Genomic DNA, 15,984 nt, shown 5'->3' with positions numbered 1-15,984 from the left:
CTGGACACGTCTGGTCAGGCTAAGTGCAACATATAAATATGACGTTATTTTCCTTGCGGAATTGTGGCCGGTTAGCTCAGTTGGTTAGAGCGTGGTGCTAATAACGCCAAGGTCGCGGGTTCGATCCCCGTACGGGCCAACTGCGTTTTTTCTTTACTGCCTATTGTTACATGACTTTAGAGCATTGTTTTGAATAATTACGTAACCCCACTAATGGATAATACACATGTTGTATTGTTTCTATTCTCTATATAACATACGCTCAATACAATACAACTTATATAATTTGAAAAGTAATAAAATACAGCGTCAAACAAGTGGTTTATGTTTTTTTCGAACATGTAACAAATAAGTAAAAAGCAAAAACAAAACAAGAATAACAAATACAATTAACAGTAAACATATACTCTCAAACTCTCAATAAACAAATTCACATAAACAACATAAATAAACAACATGAAGAAATATTACATGGCTGAAAAGGAGGAGTAAGAAGTATACAATTACATGGTCCAACCCCTTCTTCATAACTCAATTAACTCAATATTTATCATACATATAACTTACAACCAACTACCTCAATGCTGTTATGTACAACCCAAAATATCCACCCAGTGTCAATCAGATATAACTTTAACTTTAACAATTACCTCAACGTTCATCCTACCAACCCATCCTCATCAATATACCTCTTAAAAATTATTTTTTGTACATATTCTTGAATTTATTTATATCTGGACTTTGCTTGAGTTCTGTATCCAAACTAAGTTGAAATACACATACAAACCAAACCATTCACTGCATTTGACCCCTGTTAAATAAAAAACAAGTTGAAATTAATAGCACAATATGTACATATATATCATTTATGAGCAAGTATTCAGATCTTTACATAGGTAAAATGAACAATACTGCAATCAGAAGCAAAAGTCCTGCAAAAAAAAGTTACAAGTAAGTATTCCTATCAAAAACATATATATATATATATTTTATATTATATTACTGGATTATTATTACTGATACATCAATGGGTATTAAGCAGCATTTTACTGTTGTAGTTGGTCAAGGTGGAGCTAATTTTAACTATTTATATAACCACTGTTGGGTAGCTTAATCTGTGACAAAGCATCATATTTTAGAGGAAGCATAACTCATTTTATGCTTCCTCTGTAAAATCTGAATGTAGTTAGTCTTTTAACTATAGCTGTCAGTTTGTGTACATGGAAAAAACAGATCTAATCCACATAAATCACAAGAACATTCAATATAGCAAAATTTTAAAAGAAACCCTCTCTCACTTTATCATTATTTAAACCATGTAGGTGTGCTAGTTCAACAAAGGGATGCCTGAATAGATCTTTCTGATCTTTATTTTGCATTTTTCCTTCTCCTAAGAACATTTTATTATCAAATATATCATTTGAAGAGTTTCTAAAAACACTGATGTGAATTATGTTGGTGTAGCCTACTGGCAGTTTGAGTGTCAGAAGAAGTATTCGGATCATTTATTTAAGCAAAAGTACCAGTGCAGCAACGTAAAAATACTCTATTACAAGTAAAAGTCCTGTATGGAAAATCCTACTCAAGTAAAAGTACATAAGTATTACGAGCTTGATGTAGTTAAAGTATTGCAATGAAAGTAGTGGTTTGGTCCCTCTGACTGATATATTATTATATATGACATCATTAGATTATTAATACTGAAGCATCCGTGTGTAAGCAGCATATTACTGTTGTAGCTGCTGGAGGTGGAGCTAGTTTAAACTACGTTACATACAGTTAGCTAGTTTAGTCCAGTGGTTCCCAACCTGGGGGTCAGGGCCCCTCCAAAGGGTCACCAGATAAATCTGAGGGGTCATGAGATGATTAATGGGAGAGGAAAGAAGAAAAAACAAAGTTCTGATATACAAATCTGTTTCCAGCTTTTGGACTTTTTCTCTAATTGTTGATTTTTGTCGAAATATTGGATCATTTGAACATTTATTGAAATGAAACCATGTAAGAAGTTTAGAGGGAAAAATCACTATTTGGTGGAGCTGTTAACAACTCATAGACATCTGAAATGTGACCCTGACTACACACTGCTTTTTGTAAGACGTCAAAAGCCAAAAAGGTTGGAAACCACTGGTTCCATCTTTAACAATGTGTTGTATTTTAAAAGCTTGTTATATTATCCATTATGTCAAACCTTCATCTGAAAAGTAACTAAAGCTGTCAAATAAATGTAATGGAGTAGAAAGTACAATATTTCCCTCTGAATTGTAGTGGAGTTGAAGTATAAAACAGCAGAAAATGAAAATACTCAAGTAAAACACAAGTACCTCAAACTGAGTAAATGTACTTTTCACCATTACCTGCTTGTAAATGTATAAATAACCTATCATAAGCCTGTTGCGAATTAGAAAACGACCATTTAAGTTGCTCAACTGATACCATACTGTTATCAGACACTTATATTTCCCCCAAACCGCCGTGGGATCGCGCTGTTGAGCCGCCCTGCTCGCACTTTCTCCCCGCCTGCCTCACACTGTAGTAGTGCCGGGGTGCCTGACTGTGCTGGAGGCGGTGTGTTGCCCTTTATTGTTCCAGCAGAAAGCTCACTGCTCCGTTTTTCCCCCCACATTTGTTTCAATGGCTACCACGCAGAAACCACGTCCCGCCTGAGAGGGAGAGCTTCAGCTGTTTTAACTGTGCGGGATTTTTTTTAACCGGACAGCGTTGGGAAATAAGAACGCTCCCACTGACGGACAATCTGTGGATCCTGAAGAAAGAAGAGAGAGAGAGAGGGGGGGGGTAAGGAAATCATGCTATCCGGATTATGAAGCGAGGTTACACGTAGCCTTTCTGGTGTAATAGTAGGTTGCACACTTTAGGTTCATTGCATTACCAGTTTCCAGTTTAAACACGTAAAGCTTTGGCTTTCTTAATGCAACTATGCGTGATGTTTGATGAGCCCGATAAGCTCGCCTCGATTGCAACCAGCCTGTTCGTTTTCCTTAATCGGCTGAGCTTTAGGAGGTCCAGCAGAGCTTCTTTTACTGTAAGCTTAATCATAGGCAAGGACAGCCTCCTCCAATTTAATTTAATCTTCTCCCAACACTTGAAATTTGTGTTTTTTTCAACTCTGTCTGTGTTAATTATTGAATTTTATTTTCCCAGTTTCTCCTCCTCAGCTACTCCCTGCAGTTTTGTGTCAATGCCTACCCATTCAATAGAGCTTACAATAGGCTGAGCTTGTCATTGTCAAAACGTCACCACATGAACATTAATATTAAGCAATGCACACACAGACATACACATGCACAAACACACACACGCGCACACACACAAGCCCTGTCTCTTAAGGTTGACTTAGCCTACTGACATCTTTACTCTGGCCTAAAGGATTACTCTGTTAACCTACATCCAGGGGCTTGCACTTAGCCAACTGTACTCATTATGTGTGTGTCTTTTTTAAAAAAATGTGCCTCACATAGTGGGTGTGTTTGTTTTATTTCACTTGACAAGGCTGTTTTTGTTGTGTGTGTGTGTGTGTATAGACCTGCAGGTGCTTGTCACATGCAAACCTTGACCAGGCACCCACCCCCTAGGGAATGCATATGTGGCACCTATTAGGCGTCAAACAAATCCCTTCCCTTTATTGATCTCTGGGGGGCACGTGTGCTTTTTTGCACCCCCCCTAGCCCCTCCCCATCCAGAGTGGGGGTCAGGGCACAGGGTCAGTGGGGGAAAAGGATGGAGATGTAGATGGAACCTTGGGTGTTCTGGTTTGAATCACCGTACAGCTTTGTTTCCGATTCACTTTTGCAATCAATAGCACACCCACCATGCTAGGAGAATTGGTGTTACACTCTCTTTATTTCTTGCACACACACACACACACACACACACATACACAACCTCACAATAGGAACTCTCCTGAGGGCAGTAGAGCAGCTTAATGGCTCGGCGAGCGGAGAGTGTCACCTTGATAAAACGTGGCACCGAGCGCAGCCATTGATCTGTCGAGGGCCGCCGGTGTAAGTGTACTGTGTTGTAGCCTTGATCTCGCCCTCACCTGCGCTTGGCAGGTTGTAGTTGATGCTTGTAGTAGATGTTGTTTTTCAGGCGTTGGTGTTGGGATAAATGGCAACTAGAAACACAGTCAATGTGGGGCTTGTAGCTGAGGCTTAGATTTAGTCTTTCTTTTGTTCTTAGTGGTGCATATTTGTTGCAATACACTTATATTAGTTTTATTCTCATCCTGTAATGAATCCACATCCTGTATTTCTGAATTACTCACCTTTTTCTGCTCCTTTCCCTCCATTTGCAGCCAATTTCTGTTATTTTATTCCCAAATCTTCACACTACACAGGAGCAGATCAAATAATATAGACCTTAAATTTAAATGAAAAGGACTAAATCTCCAATAGAAACACTGCTACAGACTTGAAATGTGGGTTATATATGAATTCACGGTATTTAGCTTAGCAGTGGACTGTAAAGTATGTCCATCACATCCCTTTTTAGTTGCTCTTGACCACCGATCCTCTTTAATTACTGTATTTTGCTTTGAAAATTCACAAAATATCAATTTTTCAGACCTGTTTTATATCTGATGACCACCATGTGTGTATTCTTACCACGAGTACATTATAATGTCAGATATTTATTGCTTATTTTCACTTTTTTACTTATGTATGTCTTCATTTATTTTAAAAAAATACCAATTTGCTATTACAAAATGACTAAAACCATATTATGCTTGTATAAAATAAAGCTTTCTCTGCACTTGTACACACACAGACACACACACACACACACACACATGCACTCACATCCGATTCCCAGGGTCTGGCTCCCCTCTCACAAACTCTTGGGAAATTTTCAACTAACACCAGTTCAAAGGCTGGTTGAGAGGCCTCTGTCCCTCAGAGTTAAAGCCCCGCTGCTGGAGGCTCCCACAGTAGCTTCCTTTGTGCCTGTGTGACCAACTCGCTCTGTATTCCTCTCTTGCTCTGCTTCATGTATAATCCTTCCAACGCCTTACTGAGCAGATGATGAAACTTCTGCTGCCAAATTTCCACTCTTAAGATTCATTTCATGATCAGAAGTAGAAGAATTAGTGTATTATTCCCAATATTTATGGTTTTGTTGATGAAGGAAAGCTTGCTATTCAGTACACAGTGCATTTCCTTTCATTTCTTTTGTTTTGATGGTTAAAATAAAGTCCCAAAAAGCCTTACATGTAGCTTGCTGAACCCTCCAGGCTCCTTGTTGATGAGTTTCTGTTGAGAGAATGAAGACATGAAGGTGACAAACAAGCCCTGCTGATGTATGTCAGGGTAATTGGCACACACTTGTCAGTGACTGATTAGTCAGAATTATAAAACTGGCTCAAAGTTGACACCGCCTTCCTTTGAAGAGACAAAAAGGTAACCCTAACCCAGTGAGCGTGGGGTTTCAAGAACCAGAAATATTCAAGCACGTTGTGGTTAACCACAGTCTTTCCCTTGTCAGTTACTCACTCAAGCTGGCCAACCCTGAACTACTTATAAACAACCAAACAGAGCTTTCGTTTCAGTCCAGCGGGGAAGTAGCACACAGGAACAAGCGAACGTTCCCACAGGTGTAATGAGTAACTTGAATATCAGGTCCCTTTTTATTGTCAGGTCACTTCCTTGGCCAGGCTCCAGTTTCCAGTTGCAGCTTTTGTCACTGAGGCGGAGAGAGTTTTGTGTGTGCAGGTGGAGGGATTAGTTTAAAGATAGTGTCATTTTTTCAGAGTTTTTTTTTTTTTCTAACATGTTACCTTGCTGTTTAAACACCCTTGTGAATTCTGTGGACAAAAGATATAGGCTATTCAGTTTGGAAATAAAAGGCTAGGTTAGGCGTGAGAGAACAAAGGGAAACCAACGAAAAGCGTTTCTTTGCAAACACAGATTATTGCATATGTTTTTCCTTGTTTAAATATCGTTTTCATGGCTGCATATTTTTACGATTTCCAACAAGGAAATGTCCACTTTCACAGGGAAGTCAGAGGTCGTTTCCGGGGCCCCCCTCCTTTTGGACTTCTTGCCTTTGGGAAGGCTCTGTAAAACCTGAAGTTGGGACTCCTCCTTAAATTAGATAGCGACTTCAGTACAGTGTCATAGCAACTTCCTGTTTTAACCTCACACAGTAAAAGAAATGTGACTGGCACTCAGTGGATTTCACGATCGTCTGCAGGAGACCGCTAATTGTACGCTAGATGTATCCTCCAGATTTTCGGGCGAAAGAAAGCAGCTTTGGAATTGGACAACCCGATGACATACTGTATTTTGTCTTGAAATATGGACCTTAAATTGGCCGTGGCGGAGTCTTCTTCCCCCCGCTCACTACACCACCCATCAGCCCCTAAATATTTACAAAGATCTGTTTAGTCAGTTTCACAGTGTTATTTTCACGTTTAAAAAAAAAAAAAAAAAAAAAAACTGCATGTGGTCCCTTTTCAAATGAGGGCCTTTCAACCTATGAAGGTAGTAACTGCAGAAAGATTGTTCCTCTAAAGACCTAATGACCTGTTAATCAGCATGAAGTCCAATGAGTCCTTAATGACCTATTGATTTAACAATATACTGACAAGATTGATGTTTTCTCCCTGTGCTTTAACACAAAAGGGCAATTCCAGCTTGGAGGAAACAGAGAAAAAGCGATCCTGCACAAAACTCCTGCACTCACACACACAAAAAAACACAGAAGGTAGTTGAGGAAGGATGGAAATAGTGGATCATTGATGCTAACAAGTGTGTATGCATGTAACCCTCATCCCGGCGTTGCCCTCTTCTAAAACATTCCTCAGCCGTGATGTCACCAACCGTCTGAGAGGATATTTATTGTCTGAGGTCGAGGTTTATCAAGTGTGGGGTGGAGGTGGGGGCGCTGAAAAGTTTGTGTGTTTGAGCCTGGCAAAAAGGGGAGGGAAGCAGAGGGGAGCGGAGGGGAGGGTAGTGTCTTTGTGTGTTCTCAGACCGTATCTCATCTGCCCCACTTGTGAATCTTTGATTCAAGTCTGAACTGGTCTTAAACAGAGCTTAGTTTGTCTGTAAATCCCACCTGCGTGTGCTAAAAGTTAGTGTGATGTGAGTGTCTAGCTAGGTTTTAGACACATCTGTCTGCTCCTTTGTGCACTGGCCTAAACTCTAACTTTAGCTGTCATGTTAGTGATGCATGTCCTGGTCTGTGGTTTATACACTCATTTCATTTCATCATCCTCCAACCAATAAAAAAAAAAAAAATCACAGCTGGAAAACTCAACAGCTGTATCTCTTGTGGTGCTCCCATTGTGCAAGGCCAATTTAACCTAGACTGAATAAACGTGGCGAGACTTGTCACACATTTCTACAACTAATGAAGTTCCTCTCCTAGCAAAGGTTTCTACATTACCACAACAGAAACCTCTTTTGAGGCAAATGTTTTATGTACTTCCCAACTTTCCCTTAGAGAAGGCTGATGGTGCCTCTCATTAACAGCCGCTCCCTGCTCCCTACTTTTATGCAGTTGGCCCGGTTGCCTTAAAGGTATGCTATGCATGAATTGTTTGTTGGTGTTTGTAAACACGCAGCATTCAAGGTTGGCCCCTCCCCTCTGGCCAAAGCGAGAGAGAAAGAGAGAGAAGTGGTCGAGCGAGCAAGAGAGTGAATGAAGAGAGCGAGTGGCGCTGTCGAGACTGAAGCTGTTAATCAGAGTAATAAAACTTTATTTTCTGATTGTTTCACAGCGGTTATGTTCTCAAGCACAAATAAACACGCCTGCTCTCTGCTCTGCATGTGTGTGTGTGTTGGTCAAACACACACACAGACAGCAGAGGAGCAGCACTCTGCACACAGCAGAGGAGGGAGATGGAGAAGCAGGGGAAACATTGAGTCAAATAAAAAACACAGTGAGGTAACCTGGTCGCTATGCTACAAGTCCGGACCCCACACCTTGCGTGCTGTTATTGGTTGGGGGGCTACACACCCACTGCACAAAGGTTGACGCCCAGAAACATCCTAAATACAGCAAAATAATAAGAACATATAGTCAGAGGGCAGAGTCTCTGCAGATAAATACACCGTCACACACTTCTAGTGGGTCATAAGTGATGAGAGGGATTACTTTTGTATGAGTCTATAAATTGTTTTTTAGTAAAATCTTGCATAGTATACCTTTTTAAAATGTATGTTTAATTATGTATCAAACACCCACAGAAGACACTTGCCGATTCCTAAAAAGGAATACCTTACAAGATAATTGTGTGCATAAATTTAACAGCACACAGGATGTGATGCAACTGTGCTATTTAGGGCGAGGGCTTAGTCAGAAGCTTGGAAGAAATGCCTCAATCTCCTGGTTTAAAATTGTCTGCTATGTATTTAAGAGGCCAAAAATCAAAAATATACTAAATCACAGACTGAAGAGGTTGTTGGCTTCGCTAAATTGAAGCGCCTGAAAGAACACAAACTGAAACCCCATATTTTGGAACATGGAAGCAAAAATCTAACCCTCTTTTCCTCTCTATCCTCCACATGTGAACAGAGGTCCCTGAAGCTTGAGAGCTCCTCACTGTAGCGTCTGTCACCATGGTCGAACCAGCCGACCGGCCATCTGCAGCTGGCCAGAGGCTGGGTGCCCCCGAAAGTTTCGGGGTGTCCACCCTGGAACCAGGCTTGCGCCCTCCTGCCCAGCCTCCAGGGAAACAAGTCTCCATTAGAGTTCAGATGCTTGACGACACACAGGAAGTCTTCCAGATATCGGTGAGTAATGTGTGCTTATTTTGCTTACATGAGTTGTTTGATGATTACTGACATAATGGAGGGATTTTGCTGATTCTCTGCTGATCACACAAACTGATTAGATCTCGCTGCCAATCAACTGTTGCGAGCACAATCAGCTGTCATGCTTCGTTGTAACCGCTCCTTGCATGTTGTTATTGCAATCCCAGCGACGTGTCCTTATCAAAATTTGTTGGGGGAAGAGGTTGTAAAGAGTTCACTGTAGTGTTACCTGCGTTTTTCTTTAAGGTTAACTGTTCACGTCCTGGTTGTTGACTTTTGGCTTTAGTGACACTGTGTTACCGGAGTAAAACCCAAGAAAGAGTTAGTTTGATTAAACGCTTGTTGATGCACTTTATCAATTTATGCCTATTAGAGCTACAACGATTAGGCGTTTAGGCAATTGTCAGACAATGAATCACTAACTATTTTGATAATTGATTCATTGTTTTGAGTCATTTTTAAGAAAAAATGCCAAAATTCTTTGGTTCTAGCTTCTCAAATGTGAATATTTTCTGGTGTCTTTATGTAAACAGAATGTATTTGGGGTTATGGACTATTTGTCTGGACAACAAAACATTGGAGGTTGTATTTTGGTGGTTTGGGAGACGGTGATCGACATTTTTCACCATTTTCTGACATTCGACAAAACAACTAATCGATTAATTGGGAAAATAATTGATAGCATAATTGCTAATGAATATAATTGCCCTATTGCCTATGTTATTTATTGATTATGAGGCTGTTGTAAGTACACTAAAAACCTTTCAGATGTAATTGCTAAGTTGTGTTACTGTTTGGTAATCAGCAATCATTTTTGACATGCTCGGAACTTGGAGGAAATGCATTTTGAAACAAATTTTTCCCAGAGAACCCAAATTCTACATGCATATAATCCATCATAACCCTTGAATACAACTATTCACATCAAAAACATTCTTTATTTTCAAATCGTCTGGTGATCCTGAAAAAGAAAATGTTCAGTACATCCGTATTCAAAGCTAATTAGAGACCTCGAGAGGCTCATAAATGGAAGAAGGACTTGTTTTGTTTGTTTTCTTTGGACTGAAAGTTACTCCATGAGAATGTTTGGTCCTGTATCAGTAACAGGAGCTCTCATACTTGAACAAACTGTCATTCTCAGGATGAACACACAGATATGTTTTGCTTAAACCTGTTTGATAAGTATATCATTTATATGGTGGTACACAAAAGCAGCAGTTGTTGAGTGACGGTGATGCCTTGAGGGCTCAGCTTAGCTGCGTCATTTGCTCTGTTTTATCTAAGGATTTGTTTGCCTGCCAATCAATCAATCTCATCTATCAGCCTCCTGCTGTACCCTCAAATAAATGACTGATGCATATCTTCAAAAAGGTGCGATAAAACACAAGAGAAGTTGCGTATCGGTGGGGATATTCAAATATTTTTGTCCTCATTCCTTACACAATCCATCTACAGTTGCTAGCTGTGAGAGGATGGCTCGATATTTAGCTTTTACCTTGAATCTTATCTCAGAGGAAGTGGGAGAGAAGCCAGCTTCCTGTCTCAGCACACCACTCCTACAGGCCCCTGACGAAATACTGAACATAATGCTGATTCATAGACAGAAATACACTATCCTCTATCTCTGACTGTATTTCCACCTTCTCCCTGCCTCGATCCCTCCCTTCATCTGCTATTATCTTATTTTCCTGCCTTATTTATGCTCTTGTTTGCATCCAGAAATGTACATAACTGTTATATTCTGTTTGTAAATCAGGCATTTTTGCATCTTCAAGAATTCGTGTATGAGCTCGAGTATGCCCAGAGTGTGCATGCTCGCATATAAGTGAGTCTGAGGCATGTGTTTGTCTACAGCAGCACTCTGACTTCCTAATGCTGTTTAGAGAAAGGAGTCCTTTGAGAGGCTGCAACCAGCAGCTTTAATCACATTGGTGCTGCGGTGCTTCACTATGTCATCTCTGGGTGTAGCCTCGGCCTCTGAATTAAAGGCTGCCGTGATTTGCACGCCTTTAGATAAACCCAGTTGCCACATTATCAGCTTTAAAATTTTGGGGAGTTGTTGTGATGATAATTAAGAAAGAATGCAGCGAGTCACTGTCTCAGCTGGCTTGTAGAACATCCAGAGCTGCCAGTTCGGGGGAGCCGTAATTGGCTCTTGTGAAAATGCCAAGAATGTATGTGGTTGTTAGTGCCTGAGGATGTGTCTGTGGCTGAGTGGACAGTTTGACAGAGGGTTGGGATCTTCTATCTGTGTGTGGGTGTGAGTGTGGGTGTGTTTTTCATTTTTTTTTTTTTTTTTAGCATTCTTCTAAATTGATGTCTTCTCAAATTGATGTAAAAACACTGAGCTTGTGGTTCTCCACAAAGCAGCTCCTCATGGCAGGGATCTCCTCCCCTAATCTGACAAACACGCTCTGTGGAACATCTTCAGACGTCACTGCTCGGACCACAGGAGAGCATCCACTGAGAACACACTGACAACACTAAATACCAATACTGCACTCTCACACACACACACACACTATTGTTCAGGCTGAGATCAATACCAGAGTTAGTTTCACAATCTGAACCAGGACTGGACTGGGAATTATTACAAAGGGAGAAGTGGAGATGAGAGAGAAGGCATGAAGAGCGAGGAGTAAAGAGCGTAAAGGGAACCGACAGAATTAATGACGATTCAGTGAAATAAGGGTGCCATTGTCTTCTGAGCTTGACTCACCTAATCAGTCTTCTTTTTTTTCTGGTACAATGCCCTCCAGTGTATTTGTGCAGTAGGTGTAGTCTAACATTGAATCAAGAGATAAGCATGCAGCTCACACTTAACGTTGGTACTTGACGGGCCATTTTTCTCTCTACAGGGAGGTAAATTGGAAGGCTTGCTCATTAACCGAGCCTGTTATCTTAAAACCTCAGCCAGCCGGGGGGCTGTGGAATATAGGAACAATACAATTTAAAGATCCAAAACATTAGACTCTTAATCATTAATGGTCACGTTTTTTTACTTCTAGTAATAATGTTGGTATACTGTGGTACTGTTGTAATGTTTGCTTGAGCTCACAATGGCTGAATTTGAGTTTGAACCCTTTTTTCTTCAAAGTTTTAAAAGCAGCCAACAACAGCAAAGTGGTCACCTACATTTGATTTGACCCATTGGCCGCTTGTCTTGGCTTCAGAAAAGGCTCACCAGAACATTTTTTTTGTTTAAAAAGATAAAGATAAAATGATTTGAGTTGGTAATTTGTTTATATTTCAGCAGGGTAGATAGGGATGCATGAAACACTTTTTTTCGCTTTTGACAGCATTCCAGATAGCTAAACTCAAGTAGCAGATACCAAGTACTGATCCGATACTACATGCTTCTGCCTGTGCGCCTTTTTCTTAATCTTTTTTCACATACCAAAACCAACTTTCTAAACCGACGTTATGTAGCTCTTCTGTAGTGTTGTTCATCTACTCAAGTAGCTAAGAGTTTGTCTTTTTTAGAACTGTTCTCCCACAGTATATCTAGCTTTGTATTTTGTCCATGCAATGTTTAAAAAACATTCAGCAGAAAATGTCCTTTTTGAAAAACTGTGTCAAGCCAATAGCCAATTATGCATCAGTGTTAGCTCAATGCAACATATGAATGTAGCAGAACAAAAAATATTCAAGTATTTTCAATGTGGCACCTCTGGCAGATCCATGATCCATTTTACAATGTAGATGACTCTTGAGTGACTTTGTTTTCCAGTGAAAGTTAAATCTGGGATTATGATGCTGCTAGTCTAATGTACATCCGGAAGAACAGGTTTAGTATTTGAATTCGTTTCCATAGAGAATAAAGCTTTGCCTTTTAGAGACTGAAATGGTGTTTCATAAACACCACGTGGGTCAAGAAATTCATGAGCAACATTCAAAAATGTTGTGGCGCAACATGCAATAGTAAAATGTCTTGGTGGTTGATGTTGAAGGCCCAGGCTTTCATCCTCAGAGTCGATGTCCTCAGGATACTTCTAGTGTTTATAGAATCAGCTGTATCCTCAAGGTTCCAGTTGGGAATGTAGACTCCTCTCAGCACCGTGAACGGACTATTAACCGGATTCCCGTGAGGGGTAACGATGAATCCATTAGATCAAAAGGAGAGCCTACAGAGTTGTAGCTGGACTCTTGTGTTTTTATAGGCACGACGACTGAATACCATTTAAATCTAATACAGCTTTTCCCTCTTGTGGAATGACAGGAAAATAGAATATTCAGCTACTGCGTATAGGAGATACTGTAGGTAATATTGTTAAGCTTCTGTTCATTATTAGTCAATAGTTATTTGTCTTTTGTGCTGACATTTTCACAAGACATTGGCTCCAACAATATGACAGTACACACTTATAGCATTAGCAACCACTATGGCTACACACCAATACACACACTCACACACAAATACACTTCATTATTATTTGCGTGTATACCCCTTTAAGATGGGGTTTGCGTGCTTCTCCCTTTAGAGCCGGATGCGACGTGATTGCGTTTTAGATGATGTGATTGTTTTCAAGAGGTGTGACTGATGAAATGCATTGTGATTCGCTGAAATACACATGGAAAATACATTATGGGATGCATTTTTTTTTTGTTTGTTTGTTTGTTTGTTTGTTTTATTCAGCGCTCTTAGCCTCAGGTTTTAGGAGGTTGTTTTCAAACAATGCCTTAGGTTTTATAATGTTTTTTAGAGGGTACCTTAGGTCATAATGGGTTAATGTAGAGAGGAAGCAGCTTGTGTGAGTGCAGAACATCGTCGTTCACTCCCACCTGGTAAATAATTGAAGGTTGAGAGGATCTGGGGTGTGTATGTGTGTATTGGCATTACAATTATAATCTGTTTAAGCCGCAGTGTTTACTTGCATGACAGAGAGAGAAACTTTGTTGCATGATTTGCCCTCACAAGTTAAGCCTCCTGCCCCAGATTATCCCAGTTTATCGTGAGGCAGCACCATCAATGATGGAGGACATTTCTCTCCACGTTAAGGAGGGAAACCTTTGTGATTTGTAGGGTAGAGATTAATAAAAGAACAAGTGATGGCAGTGTAATTTAACTCTGACCTGTTTCTAAATGAAGCTAGCATGTGCCCCAATTCAAATACTGATTTGAACGTTTTCTGAAAGTCATGTCGAGTGGTAAAATTGAAGTGAGTGGATTGGATAATCTGACCATAATAACTGGGGCTGAAACTAAGAATTACTGTTGAATAATTGACTAATCATCTGGTCTATAAAATGTCCATCACACATTCATAAATCTCAAAGTGACATCTTAAATTGCTTAAAAGTGTTTTTTTCTGACCAACAGTCCAAAACCCAGAGTTTATTATTGCACAAAACCAAGAAAAGCAGCAAATCTTCACAACTGAGAAGCTTGAAATGGAGAATGTTTCTTGTTTTTACTTTAAAAAATGACTAAAACTATTATCAGTTACCAAGATAGTTGTTAATTGATGAATTGGCTAATTATTTCAGTTCTTAAAATAATGTAAAATCATAGATAATCTCCGAATCCAAGAGAATAAAATGTGCTAGAAAATAGTAAGACAACCACGTTAACTGGGTCTCAACCTAAATCTGAACAAGAACAAAATAAACTCGAGCCATACAGGAAGAAAAGGAATCAATAACAAGAATTAAACCGTTTTGATCCTGTCCGCTTTGGAAACATTGCAACCAACATCCGCAACCACTGCTGGTTTTTACATTTAGCCGTGATTTACACACACCTTACTCTCCAGCGGACCTCCTCGACGGCCCCTGCGGCTGTAGCATGCTACACATTTGTCAGACATCTGCAATATCTTCATATTTCAGCGCGGACTTGCACTACATTACGGTGACAAAGATAAAGCCCTGCTGATTCCCCAGAGAGCAGTTGAGCTCGGATAAGTCCGTCCCCCCCACGGACAAGCCCTCGCTTGGAAAATCTCATTGGTGCAGATGATGCATATATAATACCGAGAGTGCACATATGGAGCCACATGTGCCCTGACAGAGATTTCACTCTTGCATCACATTTAGTCTCTTTTTTTCCCTCAAAGATGATAAATTACTGATGGAGTACGCTGTCCTTTTTTCCCCCTTTTTATCTAGCCATCAGTGGTCTCTGATTGGTCAATATTTGTCTTGTCTAGCACGCATACTTGACCTTAATCTCTGTAAGACCATCCAATATATCCACATCATGATTGACTTTCTCAGTGGATATTAGAAGCTTTAAAAACGGACCGATAGCAGGAGAGAGGATGGGGTGTGTGTGTGTGGGTGCAATAAGATCACTAAGTGGGGTTTTGGAGCCTGATTGGATTGTGGTTTTATGATCCGTGTGGCTCCTGACCTTATGTTTGTCTATGATACAGTGTTGGGCAAAGATACAGAACCACAGGGAGTAAGGGTTCTGAGGATTGGGATGATAAAACAGTTTTATAGACAAAATCACTTGATGGACTAGCATTCCCTGAGGCCTCTTGATAAATGGGCTACAAGTCCCCTGCCCCATTATGCACAAACGCACACACACACACTCACACAGTCACTCCTTTACTCCGTGGTGGCACGGTTGACATTTCAAACGGATGAGCCTTTGTGCTGTCGGTTGCCTCGGGAGTAAATGATACATGTGGAAGTAGCAGATATGAAAGGAATGAGAAAGGAAGATAGTCAGTCACACCTTTTTTTAAAAAGTGTCTTTAAAGACAGTAGGATGAATAAAAACAGACAATGACAGGCTGTCTAAAAATGAATAGTCTTTCTACTTCTTTCACAATTTAGTTTTGCTTTCTTTTGGTCTGATAGGTATGACTGCCTCATTGCTGCTCTTACACCACTGAGACAAGAGCAGAGGCAATTAGTTTTAATGCAGTCGGGCCACTAGTGGATTAGTATGCAAGGAACCAGACACTTACAATTTCTCAGTCTCCACAGTAACTCACAAAGTTATTTTAAAACTTTCAGCTGTGCAACAAACTTATTTTCTTTTTACAAGCTAGAATTCTCATATTTAATTTGAAGATGTTTTCAAATCCGCTATCTACTGCATGTCCTCTGAGATTCACTTATTACACCCCACTAAAAGAAGAGAGAGACAGACAAGTACAATGTTAAAAGAGATTAGTAAATGCGTGTTTTGAAGCTTGGATCGTGTGACTTTATAGCTTCTAAAGTTGGCAGGAGTCCCGGCAGTGAAGTTGCAGTG

General features: G+C 40.1%; 1 protein-coding gene and 1 non-coding gene across 5 annotated transcripts in view; both read left to right on the top strand.

Moving 5' to 3' along the window:
• The window catches only part of LOC122976792 (FERM, ARHGEF and pleckstrin domain-containing protein 1-like), a 68,076-nt gene that overhangs the window by 7,830 nt on the left and 44,262 nt on the right, over positions 1–15,984 (top strand). Inside the window, exons 1-2 of one of the 4 annotated variants that reach the window (XM_044345474.1) lie at positions 2,489–2,793; positions 8,538–8,753. In XM_044345474.1, coding sequence (XP_044201409.1) covers positions 8,580–8,753 — 174 coding nt within the window. In that variant the 5' untranslated portion in view covers positions 2,489–2,793; positions 8,538–8,579. Of the gene's footprint in view, positions 1–2,488; positions 2,794–8,535; positions 8,754–15,984 lie in introns of those variants that run through there. The other 3 variants (XM_044345473.1, XM_044345472.1, XM_044345471.1) reach the window with 3 other exon arrangements.
• Positions 66–139, top strand: trnai-aau. Its single transcript has one exon. It is a non-coding gene; the product is annotated as a tRNA-Ile (tRNA).

Source organism: Thunnus albacares, chromosome 24 (genome assembly GCF_914725855.1).
Source record: "Thunnus albacares chromosome 24, fThuAlb1.1, whole genome shotgun sequence".
Classification (NCBI taxonomy): Eukaryota; Metazoa; Chordata; class Actinopteri; order Scombriformes; family Scombridae; genus Thunnus; species Thunnus albacares.
This window is presented reverse-complemented; position numbering and strand designations above follow the sequence as displayed.